The following is a 20,259-nucleotide window of genomic DNA, read 5'->3' as shown; positions in this document are numbered from 1 at the left end:
TCCTTGTCCTCTTTCTCTTCCTCCCCCATTTCCTCTACTTTCATTTATCCTCTCCCTCCCCCACCTCACCATTCTTCTGTTCACCTGATCTACAGCGTCTCTTCCACTCTCTCCCTTCCAGTATCTCCCCTCCTCTCTTTGGTGTTGGTTTTTGGGATTTTGCTTTAAAGCTTCAGTAGGCAGAATATTTTGTGGCATCATTGGGCAAAAATTCCATAATATCCTTTCAGCATATTGTAATTCAAGTGTTCTGAGAGAAAACTAGACTTCTGCTCCTCCTCATGGCTCTGTTTTCAGGCTTTAAAAAATCTAACCGGGTTACTGTGACCAATCACAGGTCATTTCAGAGAGAGAGCGTTCCTATTGGCTGTGCTCCGGCTGGTGGGCGGTGCTTGGTATTTCCTCAACTGATCTCAACATGGCTGCCGGGTCACAAACTTTCTCATTTTACAGCTAAACAGTACACTACAAGATGTTTCTGAAAACATTTGAGGAGAGAAATTGGCGTTTCAGTAACAGAATATTGATTCATATTTGATCAGCGCTGCCTAGTTTGACCGTTTGATCGGAGTTTGTGAGTGATTGACAGCTGCTCAGAGACGGTAGACTCCAGATCAGCTCTGACTGCTTGTTTTCCTCCGGTCTGTGAAATCTTGCATATGCCATTAGGAGCACCGGAGGACACAGAGGAACATGATTTTTTTAGGATAGTGACCGTTTTAAAAAAATAAAAAAACTTTTTTTAATCATGGTTGCTCCAAACTTGCCTACTGCTGCTTTAAAACTGGACATGATAACAGGTAACAGATTCTACAGGCTTTATGGACAATACAGTGTCATTATTAATGTAGATGCTCATCATGTGTCTTCTCATCTTGCCTCTCACTCTGTTTTATTTCTCTCACTCCTCCTGTCCCTCTCATCTGCTCTCTTCCTCTCTAACTACTCCTCTCTTTCATTTCCCTCCTTTCTTTCTATTTCTGTCCATCAATCTACCCTCTCACCCTCTTCTTGCTTGTCTCCTAAATATACACCTCCTTACTCTTTTTCCTCTTCCTCCCCCTCTAGTTCTCCCCCACCCTCGCCCCCAGCTCCTCCCTCCATCTCAGTCACCTCTTCTCCTCCTCCTCACTTTGCTGTCAGATTTGTCTCAATGGGATGCTGTTGCCGCGGTAACCAGGGTCATTAGGGAAGCTGTATTTATGCTCTCTCATACTGGAGCTGGCAGATTTGCTGTAATGAGCGCACACACACACATGCACGCACGCACGCACGCACGCACGCACGCACGCACACGCGCGCACACACACACACACACACACACACACACACACACACACACACACACACACACACACACACACACACACACACACACACACACACACACACACACACACACACACACACACCAAGACAGAGAGAAAACCCCAGCAGCTGCTTTTCTAAGCGACTTTACTTTTTCGGCGGCATCCTTTACAGAGAGAGAGAGAGGACAAGAGATGAAAAAGACGGCGACATTTGTTCATCAGAGCTGAAGGTTTATTCAGCTGTTTAGAGTCAAAACTGAAAACTAAACAAGCGCTGTTACACAGGTTTTTCCAAACAAGGGTTTCAATGACAAAGTATAACAAACAAGACACTATTCTCTTTAGTAGTGTGCTTATTCATCTTGTCCAAGAATGACATCAAAACCACTTACGTCATGGTTGGGCTTAAAATAAGTATGTAAACTAAGTAAAACACATAGGGAAACAATGTGATATTAGTACAGAAAAGTGACAACCATGACTCTTTGACTGAGAGAGAGTAAAGAAGGGATCCATCGTCTGGGCGTTTTTCTTTAAGGACTCATTCTCTTGTTTAGTTGTCTAAACTGCATTAGTCTTAATGGGCTGTCGGCTCATTAGGCCATCAGCAGCAGAGAGAAGAAACACTCTGGAGACACAATCAGCTCGTTTGTATTCAGCCGTGGTTCTGAGCTGAACGCCAGGTGGTAACATGTTGATACCAATCCCATGATGCACTGCTGCTGCATCCAGAGGACGATATACTGAAGACATATAGTCCAAAGTCGAAGACAGAGTGCTGAAAGTAACTTCAGCAGCTGATTTCTAGCTAGCCAGTTTTTTTAGGATTAAAAATATTGCTGAAGCTTTGATTGATTAAAATTAATTTATCACGTCAAAATGCTGTAAATATCCTGTAAATCCATCTTCCTAAATGTGAGGATTTGCTGCTTTTCTCTGTTTTATATCACAGTGAACTGAAGGTCTTTGAGTTTTGAGCTGTTTGTCAGACAAAAAAATAAATAAATTATGGTGGATTTTTCATTAGTTGAAAAACGAATCAACAGATCAAATGTTAATATAAATACCCAGGTGTTGCAGGCCTAAGGCCGTCTTCTCTAAAGATAATATCAGGCTAAGAGAAAAAATGTCAGTAGTTTACACTGATATCTTGGCAGCTCTTTATTATTATTCAGTGATGGAACTCAAATATCAACAACTGTATTTCCTAAAATGTATATTTATACACCGATAATTTATCCAGTGGTGGAATGTACATTTACTCAAGTACTGTGCTTAAGTACAATTACGAGGTACTACTTTATACTTCTACTTTCCAACATTTCAGAGAGAGATATTGCACGTTTCACTTCACTACTTTAATTCTATTTACTTTGGTAAATAGTTTTACATAGAAATATATGATCATCTCATAAAATATGTTTATTTATAATTTAAACCACCCAAAGGAATATAAAGAAGTTAAAATTAGCCCCATCTACATTAAAATGCTGTTTATGCATCGATAATAATAATCCAATGTTATATTCTAACATTGACATAAGACATAATTATATACATTTATTTCAACTTTTACTTTTGATTACAGTCTAGACCTGCTCTATATGAAAAGCGTCTATATGACTGTATGAAAGTCACCCACAACCCTGCACAGGATCAGCGTATACTTGGCGGATGTGTTAATAATGGTATTCGCCATCATCTCACCGCACCGCTTTCCCTGTCTGAAGTCTTTGTCATGCACTGCTAACGGATCATATAATATATATTTATATAGGAATGCTATAGGAGGAAATGTGTCCATAAACATGATCTCATAACAACCATTTTGTTGAGAATGAGACGCTGCCAGACTCCATCATCTGTAACGGTAGTTCAGATCATCAGGAGGGAAATGATGGCATGGATCACTGATGTGTTTGCTGTGCAGTTCTGAATCTTAAACACACAAGAGGGAGGTAATCTGTGTGACTTAAACTTGGAGCGGCGCAGCGTGTATTACACTGTCGTCTTTATGCAGATACAGTATCAAGCAGAGCGTGGAAACATGTCTAACACAACATACAGATTATACCCATGTATGGATGCAGTTGGGATGCATCACCATGATGTGAACAATCAGCCCAGTCGCACAGCAGTTTGTGAAATAGTCACAAAATTGTATGTATTAATTCATGTTCAAAGACACGAATTTTGCATTTTTTTTTCATGAAATCAATTTGTATGTTATCCACGTAATTGTAAACCGGGAAATATAAAGAGCGGCGAACGGATGGGTGGATGGGTGGATCAAAAAACAGTCAGTTTTACTTCGTGCTTTTTGAATAAATGTTCTTTCTCAAACAGAGATTGGGGGTGTGGTTAATAGTCAGATGTATTTCATTATCATGGCAACCAGATTTCATCGTTTTTCAACCCCGTTTAGATGAATTTACTGTTTATGAGACCACAAATGAGACAAGAATTAACGCAAAACACCGACTCTCTCTCACTCGTTCTCTTCTTCACCGTCTCCTCCTGGTGAGGCGGCCGTCTGGCTGCTGCTGCACTGAGGAACCGCACCGCCGCACGCCAGCCACAGCGCACTGGAGGACGGATAGACATGTTGCTGAGGTCCGGTGCAAATTAGCTGCATTGCCGTGTTTCATTTTTGTCTTTCATAAAAACCCATAAAATCATTTTTATACATTTTCGTGTGAAAAATCTGTGCTTGTTGTGAGCGTGATCTTTTCCTAAACCTAACTAAGTAGTTTGTTGCCTAAACCTAACCAAGTCAATCTATTCCTAAACCTAACTATGTACGTGAATAAAAGTAGATTAAATCTTGTGACTATTTTACAAACTAACGTGAGACTGTGTTGTAACAATGCAGGAATTAATGAAAAAACAGCCGTGTGTTTAACTTAATGACAACAGTTTTAATGCTATCTCGACAATACATTCACTCAGCCTACGCACGGAAATATTCTGTGACTAGATGTGGAAAGTTGAAACACTACTCTAAATCCTGCCCATGAGCAAGGCACTGAACCGTTCTGTGTGACTGTAAAGTTAATACATGATTTTTATGAAACCCATTATGGCAGTGATACATTTTTATACTCTCTGGTTTTACATAATAGGATCATGACTGTAATAACCCGAGGAATAAATGTGTTCTGTAATATCTTTCTGTGCCCCTCTCATACAGCTGAAAGCCAATATTACGCACTTTAAATGAGTTATGTGTTCATATTTACATGTTTTGTTTTCTTTTTCAAGAAATGAAATGGTAATCACTCGTATTATGTTATGGCCAAGAGGGCGGCAAATGTTTCTGAGTGACAAGCTGCATGTGCGGAGCTAAATCTGAGTAATATCAATATTTGATGGACAGATTGTACAAAAAAACAAAAACAAAACATATTTTCAGACTATTTTCGTCGAGAGAAATGTTTCAAGGTTGGCAAGTATGACTGCAACAGTGTGTGGTGTAGAGCTACACACACCAGACAGAAACAGGAACCAACGTTTATGTGGGAGGAAATGTTGTAGATTATTGTTGCTTTGATAGAAGCATCAGTGAAATCCCTGGAAGGTAAAATGTAAATGTGTTTGGATTATGAATCATAATTAAGTGTTTTGAAGAAACACTGGAGGTTTCCAGGAGCGTCTAAAATCTAAAACACAGCAGACGTGTTTTTCCTCTGAGCAGGTGGATGTGTGTTGAGGTGTTTGTGTTCTTCTTCTCTCTGTTTTCTCTCCCTTCACGGTGATGAAAATCTTCCATCTTCAAAATTAAGAAAAACAGCCCTGTTTATTGGGATGCTGATGCCTTTTTGGAGTTATTATCTAGAGGATTGATTATAATTATTATAATTGAGCGTAATGACTGATTGGACCATGTTGGCCTGAGTACATCGTATTCTCGGCCGGTTTCTGATGACAGCCAGGTGACAAAAACACAGTTTATGAGATTTAATGATTCTCAGTTGGCTCTATTCCATCTTCAGTTTCATTGTCTCTCTCATCATGATTTGTTTTTTTAATATCTTCATATTTCTTATCTGTGTTAGCAGAAATCCACTGATTTATCAACTGACATTTATGTTTGTTAAGACTTTATAATAACCATCATTCATAAATGGTAAACTGATAGTTAATTGAACATTAATAGTTATTTTATGGTTGACAAACAATGAAATGATAATTAATAATTTTTACTAATAATTATTATTTTAACAGTTTATTGTTGCACACATTATACAATTTTATATACTATATATTATAAGTATTTGTTAATGATTATCAAATTATTTTCAAACCTTTGAAAAATTGTTTGTAAAACAAAAAATCTATAAACATTACATAAATATATATGTGTGTGTGTGTGTAATGTTTATGTCTCTCTCTCTCTCTCTATATATATATGTTACACTTTGTTAATGGTTAATAATTGGTTTGTAATCCATCTATAAACATTATTTGGATGGCTATTATAAAGATGCAACTGATGATTATAATACCTTGTTAAATAGTTGATAAATACTTTGTAAAGCATCTATAAACACCATTTAGATAGATAGTTAATACTTTGTTAATGGTTAATAATTGGTTTGTAAACCATCTGTACACATTATGTGTATGGCTATTATAAAGTTATTAACGCATTAACTTTGACAGCCAAAGTTCAAAAAAATCTCTTCCAGTCTTTCTTGCATCTTCTCTTTTTTTAGATTTCTTTTGCAATATTTCAGCTTTTCTTAATTCTCCACTGTATCCATAGTCTGTTCAGATATCAGGATATCTTCCTTCTCAAAGGACGGTAGGTGAGCTGATATGGTGTATCTTCTGACACGTACTGAATTAAGTCCATCGGGGCTGTCTGGGTTTTGTAGTTTTCAGTAATCTTCACGGCCTCAATCCTCAACTTGACTTCCATTAGACTCTGAAAGTCCAGAGGATTGATAGAGGTGAGGGGTGAAAGAGAGCCTGAAAGTAGAAATCTCTCTCTAATGGTTGAGACTCCTTCTCTCTTCTTTTCTCCCTCTTTCATCTTCCCTGTCTGTTGTTTTGCATTTTCACCCCACCTCCCTTTTTCTTCCTTTTTTTTTTCCATTTCTCCCCGTTTCTTCAGATTTCATCCGTCTGGATTCAACCTTCATCTCTTTCTCTCTGACCGCTCTCCGTCTCCTCCTTTAGCTCCCCCTCTCTTGGGTATGATTATAGTATCTCTGCTTTCCCCTCGGCATGCTGGGAATGAAAAATGGATCCCTCGTCCCATCTCTTTCTCCACAGTGTATGTGTGTGTGTGTGTGTGTACGCGTACATGCACTGCAGGGAGTGCGTTGGTGAAAGAGATAAATGCCAGAGCAAAGTGTGTTGATGTGGAACTATTTCTGTGTGTGTGTGTGTGTGTGTGTGTGTGTGTGTGTGTGTGTGTGTTGATAGATGTGGTGGAAGTGTGTGTTGATGGAATCAGTAAATAGTTAATGAGCAGGGAGGAGAAGCGTGCCGAAGCCCCAGGAGGTGATATTGACGGAGACTCCGACATACTGAACACATGGCGACAACAATACAGGACAATAAAAGTAATCAACATCAACTCCATATGTTCACGCGTTGCGCTGATCAGAACGGTTTAAAGCTGACGCCTGTGAGTCGTATTTACAAACCCAGCGGGCCTGTAAGCTGAAGACACGCCTTGTGTTTCAGTCGGGCTTTTTATTCGTCAATACTTTTCATTTTAATCACTTCTGCTGCCTGTTTACATGTCAAGTGTCATTTTGAGCCAGCGGTGAGGCTCCGGTGGTGGTGACTGTCAACACATTGGTCAACAGCAACCCTTACGGAAACGTAGTGTACTTCAAGTTTATTTTATGGAGTATACTCAAGTTTCCTCAAGTATACTTTATGTTGTAAATATACTAATATCAATGTAGTAGTAGTATACTTGTAAGTGTACTACTTCAATACATTTTGGGACTAAACTGACCCATTTTTTAGTTAATAAAAGCAGTGCTTGAAGTGGGCCGTTACGCACCAGATGCAGTACCGGCACTTCTTCATTATACTCCTTGGCGTACCGTGACTTTTTCTTGCATACCGGTACTCTTCTCTGCCCTCTCCATATCAGGTTCTCTGGGAGATTCATGATGGCGATTCATAACGGCCGCGGTTTTATGTCAGTTTCACTTTCACTTTTACAACGTAGTAGGCGTAGCAGGCCCCTAATGACCCACATCTATGGTGCTTATAGTGACCGATAACGCCAATTTAATGGCCTGGTAACAGTGGAATCGGGTGAATTAACAGGCTCCCAGCACCTACAGGGCTATAATAGGTAATAAAGAAAATGTTTCATTAACATATTTGACTTCAGTCCCTTCTCTCTGACACACTGAGACTGCAGAGATTAGAAATCAATCCTCTGGGACAACTAGTCAATACTGACTGAAGTATTCAATGAAGGCCCAGAATAATAATGCTGCCTGGTACTTGTCTGTATAACAATCAGTACTCAGCCAGTAATGAAGTCTCACCTCAAGCCTCCATAATCTAAAAGTCAAAGCAAATCACTAAGAAGCCTCTTGGTTCCTAGATGGCATCAAATAACACAGAGTTATATGTAAGGTGACCAGATCCCAACAAGTCAAATGTGGGACAAAGAGTATGTTTGTGTGGGACAGTGTGGGACACGTTACCAAGGCTGAGAGGTAGGCTACAGTTTTCATATAATGAAGGTAAGCTTCCATAATATGGAAGGTAGCAGGTTATTTCCAACAGAAGACAACAGTCAGCTCTTTTGTCCCGTTCAGTTATTAATTTCACACTTCACTTAGCTGTGATTTCTGTCGGGCTAATGTGGCAGAGCCCAGTCGGGACTCGTATTGTTACCGTCCCTGTAAGCGCACACACATACACACCAGTATAATGAGCGGGAACGCCGCGGGCTGCCGGGGGAATGTTGTCATTATCATCACACACTCACAGTCGACTGCCCAGAGTCCACACAGACGAACAAAGACAATGTTACTGTTACCAGTCCTGTCCATTAATCCATCCACCTGCCTGTCCATCAGCTACACACAGATCCAACCACAGAGTTTTATTACCATAGATTAAAATTAATTACGATGAGGGGAACCAAAAAACAGATTAAATCGACACCGTGAAACATTTTAAACTGAAAAATGTTTAAAATGGGGCTGTCAAAGTTCACACGATAATAACACATTAACGCAAATTCGTTTTAACGCCACTAATTTCTTTTACGCCACTTGCGATATTTAACGCTCCAAACTAACTCTAAATTTTGTTGAGAAAAAACTGTCATGGCCATGACCTCAAGATATGTGAATGAAAATGGGTTCTATGGGTACCCACGAGTCTCCCCTTTACAGACATGCCCACTTTATGATAATCACATGCAGTTTGGGGCAAGTCATAGTCAAGTCAGCACACTGACACACTGACAGCTGTTGTTGCCTGTTGGGCTGCAGTTTGCCATGTTATGATTTGAGCATATTGTTTTATGCTGAATGCAGTACCTGTGAGGGTTTCTGGACAATATTGATCATTGTTTTGTGTTGTTAATTGATTTCCAATAATACATATATACATGCATTTGCGTAAAGCAGCACGTTTGTCCACTCCCATGTAATATTAAATACTTGACAAATCTCGCTTTAAAAAAATGTATAATTAATTTGCGATTAGTCCCAATTAACTACGGACAATAATGTGAGTAATCGCGATTAAATATTTGAATCGATTGACAGCCCTAGTTTAAAAAGATCATGAATTTGAAATAAAAGAGATGACTGAATGAGTTTAACTTCGAAGGCTCTGATTGGCTGAGTTGTTTTTCGACCAGGAAGAAGCAGCCATTCGCCTGACCGTTTCATATGGCCAACAAACCAGAACAGGTCTGGAACCAAGTGAAGCATGTTCTCCATATAACCACACACTGAAGAACAAACACAAACACACACACACACACACACGCACACTGTTGTCTCCCAGAGAAATGTGTTATGTCAGGGTGGAAATTCCCGGCCGACCTACTTAATGGCAGATGAAACACAATCACTGACCGGACCACAACAGGCCTGATAGATGATTGTGGGTATTGAGTGAGTATTGACTGGCCTTATGTTCACTGACATACACACACACACACACACACACACACACACACTCTCACACACACACACGCACACACACAGTCAGACAACCTGCAGAGGCCATGTAATGCATAACAATCAGCTCTGAAACAAAGGCAGGGAGGAGGAGAGGTGTGTGTGTCTGTGTGCAACCATGCAAGTATTCATGAGCTGGTTTGTGTGAGTGTGTGTGTGTGTGTGTGTGTGTGTGTGTGTCTCACCTGGAAGTAGCAGGTTAGCGTGTGCATCAGAGGCCTTCTTCTGCATGTGTGTCTTCAGGCATTAGTTTGATGCGAGTGTGTCTTCAGGCATTAACTTTGCACGTGACGAGTCCTGCACGCTTGACAATCTAATAAAACAACACACACAGTACTTTCATTATTACAGTTCACACACACACACGCACACACACACACACGCTGAATGCATAAATAATTACCTCAATGTTCATTTGCAAGCAGGTGTTTCCTTTCATACTGCCCCGAGTGACGCCCGTACACGGTTGTGCTTACAGCTGTATCATTTATGCTAATGTGTGTGTGGCTGGTGGCTGGTTGTGTGGAAGCCAGTTATTATGAGCTGTTGATTGAGGTGGGAGTGAACCAGGGGTTAGTGACTGCCCTGTAAATTAGCATCTGTTCTGCCTACAGTATGTGCCCTTGAGCAGACCACTAGGGAGGTTTCATTTGACGTGCCCCCCCCGTCTCTTGGTAACATGGCACCTGAAGTCTGAGCGAGAGTCAATTTAAAATCTGATGGTATGATTTAAAAAGCAATAACATGGCTGTGTTCGAAAACCGCCTACTACATACTACTAACGGACGCAGTATACAGTACATACTGCGTTCCTCAGTTGTATGAAACAGTTAAAGCAAACATATTTTGCAGTGTGCTAGACCAGGATTTAGCCTTTAAACAAGCTCTTAAAGCACTGGACAAAAAAACAAACTCGTACCACTATTGCAATATAATCAAAAAATACAGCTTACTTAATACAACACTATTTATTCCAACAGCTCATGGGGAAGTAAGATGGGAGGCGGTAAATATAAAACATTATTTGACAACATTTACTCAAACTGCTTTTTCAGTTACAGAAACAAAACAGTGGACTGATCTCCCTCCAGATATTAGAGTCATGTTAAAAATGATCATGTTGTCTCAGCAGGTTATCTCTCTGCCCCGTCACAGGCTGCTCTTTCCCTCTCCTCTTCCCTCGCCACTCTGCTGCTCTGTAGCCGCTCTGTGAGCGTCACTGGCCGGCTCTCCAGCGAGCTACGCCCGCGGGCCATTGTGGAGCTTTTCAACTCTAAAAATGCAGATAATCACAGGTTCCTGTTAATTTATAATGGACATTTGTGTTGTGAAATTTAAACAAAATCATCTGTCAACAAGGAAATAAAAGCCTCTTGTCTACAGACCGGTCTCTAGAGAGCTCCGTCCAGCTCATAGCGGTCTGTGAGCGTGACTGCCCGGCTGGCGAGGTAGCGACCCCGGCAGGCTCTAGCCGTTTGTGGAGCTTCTAAACTCCGAAAACGTTGGAGCAAATATTAGATTCGCCATCTATGGAGGTGCACATTGACCATGACTCTGTGGAGCCTTTAAACACACTAAATTACAACCAAGATAACGAACAATATCAGAAATGATTCTAAAAATATTATAAAGACAACCACACGCCAACATTATGGATGTTCTATATTAACTATGCTTTTCGCCAAACAAACAAATACAAGAAGATATCTTGTCTTTACTGTTCACGTCTCTCGTTTATGTGTTTTTATCTCTCCTCCCATCCTCAGTAACACAATCTATCTCTGTCTCCCTCTCTCTCATTAGCAAAAAGGCTGGAGTGACTCCCTGCGGCCGATGGACAGACATGGAAACGTAAAGGTAGAACACACTCGGATGTTGCCATCCATCAGCTCTCAATAATCCTCCTCCATGTCTGACTTCTCTTCCTCTTCACTGACTCCTCATCCCTCCATCCGCCTCCTATCAGTCATCTTTAATAAGGTTCCACTCCCATAAAGCAGATGATAGATAGAGAAGATTTCCTCCCAGACTGTCACCTATACAGCCTTTAATCATTGATTGATGTGAGGAAGGTTTGATGAGTGTGCAAAGTCTTTTTGATGGTTCTCTTTCATATATTCACATCTACAGTTAGCGCTCTCTATACTTGCTTGATGTCTCTGTTGCCCCTTGACTAAAATATATCAACACTCACCACCAGTAATTCTTTTTAAACTAGTAGTTTACTGAGAGTATACTTTAAAGTGTACTTTCATAAACTAAAAAGTGGGTTACAAGTATATTACTAGTAAACTATAACAGTATACCTATCAGTTTACTTGTAGTATAGTTCATATTAGAGTTGCAGTACAAAATACAACTTGGATGTAAACTAGTTGAGTACTCAAAGTTACTCTTACTCCATCTTGTTTTTTGACGGTTGTCATCTTGTTTTTTGGCCATCTCTATCTTGGTTCTTGGCCGTCCCATATTGGTTTTTGTCCGTCTTCATATTGTTTTTTTTGCTGTCTCCATATTGGTTTTTGGCCGTCCCATCCTGGTTTTTGGCCGTCCCATCCTGGTTTTTGGCGGTTGCTATCTTTATTTTTCAGCTGTCTCCATCTTGGTTTTTGACGGTTGCCATCTTGGTTGTTGGTGGTTGCCATCTTGGTTTTTGGCGGTTGCCATCTTGGTTTTTGATGGTCGCCATCTTGGTTTTTGGCCGTCCCATATTGGTTTTCGGCTGTTGCTATCTTGGTTTTTGACGGTCGCCATCTTGGTTTTTGGCTGTCCCATATTGGTTTTCGGCTGTTGCTATCTTGGTTTTTGACGGTCGCCATCCTGGTTTTTGGCGGTCGCCATCTTGATTTTTGGCTGTCTCCATCTTGGTTTTGACGGTTGCCATCTTGGTTTTTGGCGGTTGCAATCTTGATTTTTGACGGTCGCCATCTTGGTTTTTGGCTGTCTTCATATTGGTTTTCGGCTTTCTCCAGCTTGGTTTTTGACGGTCGCCATCTTGGTTTTTGGCGGTTGCCATTGTGGTTTTTGGCCGTGGCCATCTTTATTTTTTGGCCGAGGCCATCTTGTTTTTTTGGATAACATCATCTTGTTTTTTTGCAACCAAAAGTGACAAAAGTTTATTCTGTATTTGCTCATTGCCTGTGTATAAATTCTCCTTCATAAATGACATGCTGTGAATCTGATCCCTGTCTTCAGGTCAGAGGACGGAGGCTCTCTCAGCTCCCACTAGACAGGCCACAAAACTCCCAGGAGCCTTTGCACCAACCCGGGTCGGCCCGCAAGAGTCACAGGAGAAAAGGTACACCTTATCCCACTAACAGACACAAACATGAGCACATTCTTTATCATTCAGTCAGTGCTTTGACCTTCTTTCTTTCTTTCGTTTGTGCTCTCTTTGAAGTTTTGAGCTGCTGTCAGACGAAAATCTGTCTTGTCTCTTTTTCATCTCATCTCTTAATATCATCTCCCTTCATTACTTCTAACCCAAACCTCACTTTATCCTCTTACTTGTCTTTCCCACGTTCTTGCCTCATTACATCTCATCGTATCCCATTTCTCTTCGTCCCATTTAGTTTCAGCTGATGTTCCTCTTCCTTGTCACATTTTCTCATCTCTTCCATCTTTTCCCCTCTTATCGCCTGACATTTCCTCTCATCTTTTTCCTCTCATCTTTGTAAATATTAAATCATTTTGTGTTATCACTTGACTTTTACCATCTTTTCTGATGTTACCGCAGCGTTTTATCATTTCTGCTTATCTGTTTCAATATCAGTCACACACCATCTGTATCATCTCCCACCTCGTATTTATTATTATTTATTTTTTTCCTAATTTATACAAGCAAACAGTTGACAAGATAAAAACAGGCAGTAAATAAAGATTCTTCTTAAGCTTCATGGCTTCCATTTACTTTGATTTGGTGTTGGTCATAAATATGGGTATAAGGTGTCTTTTATATTCCACATAATTCACTTGTCTGATCTCATCTCGCCCGGGTCTTCATGATGTCCTCGAAATGAATGAACTATATTTCAAAGTGGAGCACATTTAAATGAAATGAAGACTAAAACCTCATCATACTGGAACCTATAATAAGTCATCAGCAGCTCCTCTAACTCACATTAGATAAAGCTCAAATACTGTAAACTTGCTGGATAAGACGAGTTAGAAATGATGCCTATTAAAGTCGCCAAATTGGACGAGGGGAGTAAAGATTAGAAGATGGAAAACTAATTTTACTGTGTCTTCACAGTTCTAGTGTAAACTCAGGTTAGCTCTGCGTCGTTAACCTGACCCTCATCCTCCTCCTCCTCCTCCTCCTCCTTCTCTCAGGTACGTTAGCGTGCAGCGGTAACGGTACCGGCAGCAGCTCCATCTACTCTGTTGCTATGGTGGCGATCCCAGACTGCGTCGACAACGCCACGCAGACGGACATCAGCTTCCAGAACATCGTGCCGCTGGGGAAGGGCAGAGGTCACCACCACCACCACCACCACCACGGCCGGGGAGGCGGCTCCTCCTCCCCTCCACCACCTCCACCCTCTCCTCCCCTCCCTCACCTCGTGGGACCGTATGGGATCAATGAGTTGTACGTCCTGACCTGTTGTCTCCACATGTGAAAAATCAATAATGTTTATGGCAAGCCGTTTTAACATTTAATAGCTAAGCTTGACTATCCTGAATTAACATTAGAGATATGTACCATTGCATTCTGACTAGTCAGAATTCTTATTCAAGATATCTATAACATCATTGTGACTAGTCAAAACAACAGTTAGAGGTATCTGTAATTCAGTTCTGACTATCCTAAATAACAGTTACAGATATCTCAAACCTCATTCTGACTAGTCAGAATTGTTGTGCATGATGTTGCTCATACAAGGCTTCCCATTGGTAAATGGCCCAACAAAGCATCTGAACAGTGTCAGCAGAAGCTTTTGCTGACTTGGATAGTTCGGTAAAGTTGGAAAGATATTCACAGATTCAAACTTCCCGGATCAATAACTCATAAGTTGTTAAAACACAAACGACAGCTCTTTGTAACTGTAGTGAGGTAGACAACGAGCTACAACCTCATTTGAATCAAAATGGGCCGTCCTCCGAGCTGGACACATAACGTCGATCTCTATGCGCAGCCGGCTGTGAGACGAGTGGTTCAGGGACCGCTGTGGATCAGATAGTTAGAAACGGACATGAAATAGAAGGAGCTCATCATTAAGGAATCTGTGGCCAACGAGAGCTTTGTTCTCTAGAGAGTTGTGGTGAAATTTACAACGTGTTGTAGATTTATTGTCTCCAGACACACTTTATAAACCCATACGGCTGCAGTGCAGCGCCATAGTATGTTTCAATAGCTTCCGCCTCCCGTCCCATCCCGCCCCCTTCTGACGTAGTTACAGATATCTGCAACGTCTTTTCACCTCATCAAAACCCCGTCATTATAACTAGTCAAAATGTTATTCTAGATATCTAAAAAGGACAATGTAGATATCTTCAATTGAGGGGAATTGAAGATATCTTGAGCTGGAATTCTGACTAGTCAGAATTAAATTGTAGATATCTGAAACTGGAACTACAACTAGTCATAATTCAGTTGCGGATATCCACAACTGCATTGTGGATATCTGTAGTGAGAAACCCCATACACATGAATGGCAAAAGTAGTTTGAATCATACAAGTCAAAATGTAATTACGGATATCTAAAATTAGATTTTTGCCTAGTCAAAATAGAATTATGGATATCTTGAATTAGAGTTTTGACGAGGCAAAATGACGTTGCAGATATCTCTAATGAATCTCCTGTCTAGCTATTAAAAGTTAAAACAGCTTGCCATATAAAGTTATATATAATGGGGGTTGATTTTATCTCTCCCTCCTCCCTCCAGCTGTGTGTTTGAGTACAACGACCCCGATGACTACTTTGACGTCTCCAACCATGAGGTGGACAGGCAGGATGACCTGGAGTACGAGGTGAGAACTGCTGCTGTATTACTAAAAAACTAAATGTCTTGAATTCATTCAACAACACAGTGGCTGAGCCCCCCCCTCCCTCAGAAACTACTGGTATCACCGCTGCACATTTGTGACTTCATGAAAAGTATAAAGTCATACAGCCTGATGAATATATGAACATCTGGAATATGATAAACTGAGCAGACCAGCCAGCTGTGGCTCTTCACTTACTGTAGGACGACAGAGGAAAGACTCCTTTATTCTCAGTTTGATGAGCTATGTTCAGGGTTCTCTAACTCATAAAACATGAAGATAGGGAGACGCAATTCAGTAATTCAGTACGGCGTTGTTGAATATTCAATTCTGATTGGTTAATCACGGTGTTCTACAGTCTGTTATTTCTTTAGAGCAGACCGTTGCTATGTATAATAAACAGTTTAGGGTTCAGTGCCTTGCTTAAGGGCAACTTATCACTATTACTGTTACTTATAGAAGACGAGATTTTGAGTCTGGAAGGAAGAGCGAGAGGAGTGGAAGGTTAAAGGTAAGAAGAGAGAGGAAGAAAGAAATGGAAAGCGGAGGAGGAGGAGGAGGAGTGAGAGAGAAAAGGAAGAGGAGATAAATGATCAAGTGTAAAAATGAATGAAGAGGTATAAAAGAAAAGGAGGATACGAGGACAAAGGGAAAGAAAAAGTGAGTGATGAATGAGAAGACAGGGAGGAAACATAGACAAAGGAAAGAATCGATGAAATGAGACCTGGAGGATGGAAAACGGAAATACAGACATTTTCTGCTTGTGCTGCAAAACCATCCACAGCCTCCAGAAATGTTACTGGAACCAGTTGACTTCTACAAGCTGTCGTGTTTGGCGGAGAAAATCGAGATGAGTGATGGTCAGACTGGTCTTAACCTTCAAAAAGAGGCTCTTAGTTCAGTTTATGCAGGCCTAATGGACCACTGTGTTTAGCTGAATGGCACTTTGTCTCCGTTTCTGCTCCGCTGGTTCAGAGCTGTTTGAGACAAACGCCTGTTTGGTCATTAAAGAAGTCAGCAAAGTGGAAACAGTCTCGTTCTTTCTGGCTCGTATACCAAAGAGACTTCCTGTTCTACTCCCCCTCTGCCTTTTCTAAGTCATGCTCATTCGTTCCTCTGCTCTCTCTCTCTCTCTCCATCCTCATTCATTCTCCTAATCTCCACCATCATTATATCCCCCTAAATTACTTCTTAATGTCCTACTCTCTTTTATTCTTGATTACATCCTTCATTTCCTTCCTAAATCACCTCTTCCCTCTGTCGATGCCCTCCAGGTAAAACCAGATAGGGTTGTTGGTCCTAACTGGTAGTTCCAGCTGACCACTGATGGTCTAAGGTCTCTGATTTCTTAACCTCTTTTACCCGATGGTCCCGGTACCACTTTTCGGCTGAGCTGTGTGTTAAAACAATGCCTTTAAAAACTTCATAAAATGCTTCTGTGGTCTTTTTTCCAAATTGTTTCTAAAAGACGAGGCCTTAACGCTACTAAAACAACACTTTTGTCCAAACAATGTTTGTTTGGCAATGTTTTCAATATTTTAGATACATATTAACGCACACAATTTTCTATTTTTGCTTTATAATATTTTTTACCATTTTTTTATTGAATGTACATTCTTGACTGATTATTTTTTGTTATCTTATTTACATTGTTATTGATCTTATTTGTTATTATCTCAGTTTTACTTTATTTTTATAATAAAACTACTCCATTTGAAGTCAAAATTATACAATTAGGTTGTTTTTTTTATTGATTTTATACTGTGCACAATGGTAGAATGTGATGATAAACAGGGTAAATGTCATGGCCAAAGGCTCCATTGTGTGCACATATCCTCCTGTAGTGGATCTCAGTAGTATTTTATAGCCAGATTCACTTTCAACAGGTAGAAAACCCATTTGGCACACTTTGGGTAGCCAAGTATTCCAAATGGAGAGTTCGCCTGGTCCTATCTTTACTAAAACCTTTGTAGAATCTATGTGCTTTGTGTATTTATATCTGCTTTGGCACAGTTGTAGGCAAGGAGCTGCTGAATGAATTCGGTGGCATCTCTGTGCATGGCATCATTGCTATAATGGTATTATCCACTGTCTAATTCTAGAATTTTTTTTGTAAAACAATGTTACTTACACTGGGGATGAATTCTCTGAGGTTTTACCTATCCATAGAGACCAACATCATGCATATAAATCTGGTAGTTGAGGAGCTATTCTTGATTTACTTTGGGTATGTCTGTCTAGGCGAACCACACCTTCCAGTACCCTAAGGCTTAAGAGGTTAAGACAGTCTTTGTTCTAAAGTTTGGGACAAACCTGACGACTAGTCAAACCTATACGAAAACTGGACCAACCACACAACCAGATTATTTTTATACTACTATTTCACAAGGTGAACTTTGCTCTGCCACTTTCTGGTCTGAAGACCGCTTAAAGACCAAACCAGTTCAGACCATCTTCCACTTTTCCTCCAGGAGGTGGAGCTGTACAAATCCAGTCAGCAGGAGAAGCTGGGTCTGACAGTCTGCTACCGGACGGAGGACGAGGAGGATCTTGGGATTTACGTTGGAGAGGTGACACTCATCTACTCTTCATCCCTTCATTCTATACTCTTCCTTCTTCCCAGAGTTCATTCACTCATTTATTTAACTCATAACAGACTCATGTATCTTTAAAAACGTTGGCATTGTACATTTCTGTAAGCATTGGATACGTTGAATGTGGATGCCTCTGAACCCAGAATACATTCCATATCAGCCTTGTATCACGCTTTCAGAAACACACGATGCCACGTGGTTAACGTTGTGAAATGATTGGTTAAGCTTGGCATACACTGTACGATTTTAGAAATGTTATTGTAACTCCTACTCCTACTGTAGGAGTAGATCGTTTGCGATGTAAAGCCAAAGCTCACGATTTATGTGCTCACATTGTATGGTCTGATCGTCAGCCACGACCTGAGTGCTCACACTGTACGTGTAAAATAGAGAGAAAAAAAACACGTGAAACCGTTTTGTCAATAAAGATTTGCCGGCGTATATGGACTTGCAGGTGGCTAGGAAGACATGGATAGTATGGCTTATCCATTTTTCAGAGAGAATTGGAGGTGAGCTAGCTACGGTTTACTATATCTATTGTAGCCTACATTGTTATCTTGACGCTCTGATTACTGTAAAATAAAGTAGAAAAAAGGCGCTGACGTTGGGAAATGTGCTGGTGGCTCTGCTTCAACTGTGCAAGAGCCTGTGGACGGCCGACCAAATTTTCTGACATATTCTGAAGTTCATCCGAGGACTGATTAACTCCTCCCGAACCGAGTTAGTCGGCCCTCGGTCCCCCCTGTACACTGCACGGCAACCGACGCCCGTCGAAGCTGGAATTCGGTCCGACTCTAAAATGAGTCGTGCGGCTCAAAATTTGGGCCAGAAACGGGCTAAAATTGTACAGTTAATGCCCAGCGTTAGGCAACATCACTACTTGGTTATGGTTAGAAAAAAGATCATGGTTTATGTTAAAATAACATAACAATGGTTTCTATGTTTAGGCAACAAAACCACTTACTTAGATTTCGGAAAAATCTCATGGTTGGGCTGAATTAAGAACGTAAACTAAGTAAAATACGTACGGAAACTACAGAAACAGAAGTACGGAAAACACGTCACAAACGTCACTAAAAAAACATGTCACGAACATATCGTAACTTCTAAAACAAAACAGCTCCTGATTGAAAGTCCTGTGTTTGTTGGACCCATCCACCTCCCCTATAAGCAGTCTCTCTCTCTCTTTTTATTTTACATCACTAGCTCCGACCGTAGCATATTCACGCAGATGCATTTACATTGCTGTCAGTACAGACTATGTGGCTTGAAAATGAAACGCCTAAAGCATGAATGGCGTTCTCATTACTCTTTTTGCCTGGACATTATGGTGTCATTCACTGACCGAATGCTAAATCATTCAACGTATCCGTGGTTTGCAGAAATGTAAAAGACCAACATTTTTCCCTGGTGACTAGGCTGCATCTTTTTACTCATTTATTTGGAAAAAATGGATAAAAGTCTGATGCATTAATACAGCTCATAAAGGTGATACTCCTGCTTGCTCCATTTATTCATCCTTCTCTTTCTTACCTATTAATTTATTTATTACATCCATCCATTAATCACTTTATTCATTATCTTATCCTTTGAATCATTCATTCAACCAATTACTACTCACTCCTCCGTTCTCTCGTTCATTCGGCCAGCTTATACCGATTTATTCATTGATGGATCCATTTAGTCAGTCATTATTAATCATCTGTTTCTTAATTCATGAGGTCGTTTATTTATCTGTCTATTCCTCAATTGCTTTGTTTATCTTCATCTTTCTCCCACTTTAACTTTAGGTTAATCCAAACAGCATAGCAGCCAAGAACGGACGCATCAGAGAGGGTGACCGAATCCTACAGGTACACACACACACAAGCAGACATCTGAACATTTGACAACTTTCGTCAGTTTTTTATTGCATCAAAAACCCATAAAAGTTAACATTTCACTTAAGTGTTAAAGTGTTCCTTACCTGCAGTAAGCATTGTACTTGGATTAGGGTTTGGTGGGAGAAACATCTCAGACTCTGGTGATGCTATTCCTGCTCAGTTTAATTAAAACTACTAATAGACTGCCACTATTCAAACCATTAATGTTGTTTGTCAGCAAAATAAAAAGTTAACTCAAGGTCTACTTACTAGCTTTTTTAACCACTAATCTTCCCCAGCGAGTGGAGTTGGTTCAGTTGTTCTCTC

The 20,259-nt window shown here is 40.4% G+C and overlaps 1 protein-coding gene and 1 long non-coding RNA gene across 2 annotated transcripts in view; one reads left to right on the top strand and one right to left on the bottom strand.

Annotated features, from left to right (window-relative positions):
• The window catches only part of LOC119489844 (PDZ domain-containing protein 4-like), a 45,076-nt gene that overhangs the window by 6,253 nt on the left and 18,564 nt on the right, over nt 1-20,259 (top strand). Inside the window, exons 2-7 of the mRNA XM_037772758.1 lie at nt 11,294-11,347; nt 12,686-12,788; nt 13,823-14,078; nt 15,377-15,461; nt 17,948-18,046; nt 19,861-19,923. Coding sequence (XP_037628686.1) covers nt 11,294-11,347; nt 12,686-12,788; nt 13,823-14,078; nt 15,377-15,461; nt 17,948-18,046; nt 19,861-19,923 — 660 coding nt within the window. The remainder of the gene's footprint in view (nt 1-11,293; nt 11,348-12,685; nt 12,789-13,822; nt 14,079-15,376; nt 15,462-17,947; nt 18,047-19,860; nt 19,924-20,259) is intronic.
• LOC119489846 overlaps nt 1-20,259 on the bottom strand; it is a 44,621-nt gene that overhangs the window by 9,311 nt on the left and 15,051 nt on the right. Inside the window, exon 2 of the long non-coding RNA XR_005207269.1 lies at nt 9,676-9,803. This is a non-coding gene — a long non-coding RNA (uncharacterized LOC119489846). The remainder of the gene's footprint in view (nt 1-9,675; nt 9,804-20,259) is intronic.

The sequence above is a fragment of the Sebastes umbrosus genome, chromosome 6 (assembly GCF_015220745.1).
Source record: "Sebastes umbrosus isolate fSebUmb1 chromosome 6, fSebUmb1.pri, whole genome shotgun sequence".
NCBI classification, from domain to species: Eukaryota; Metazoa; Chordata; class Actinopteri; order Perciformes; family Sebastidae; genus Sebastes; species Sebastes umbrosus.
This window is presented reverse-complemented; position numbering and strand designations above follow the sequence as displayed.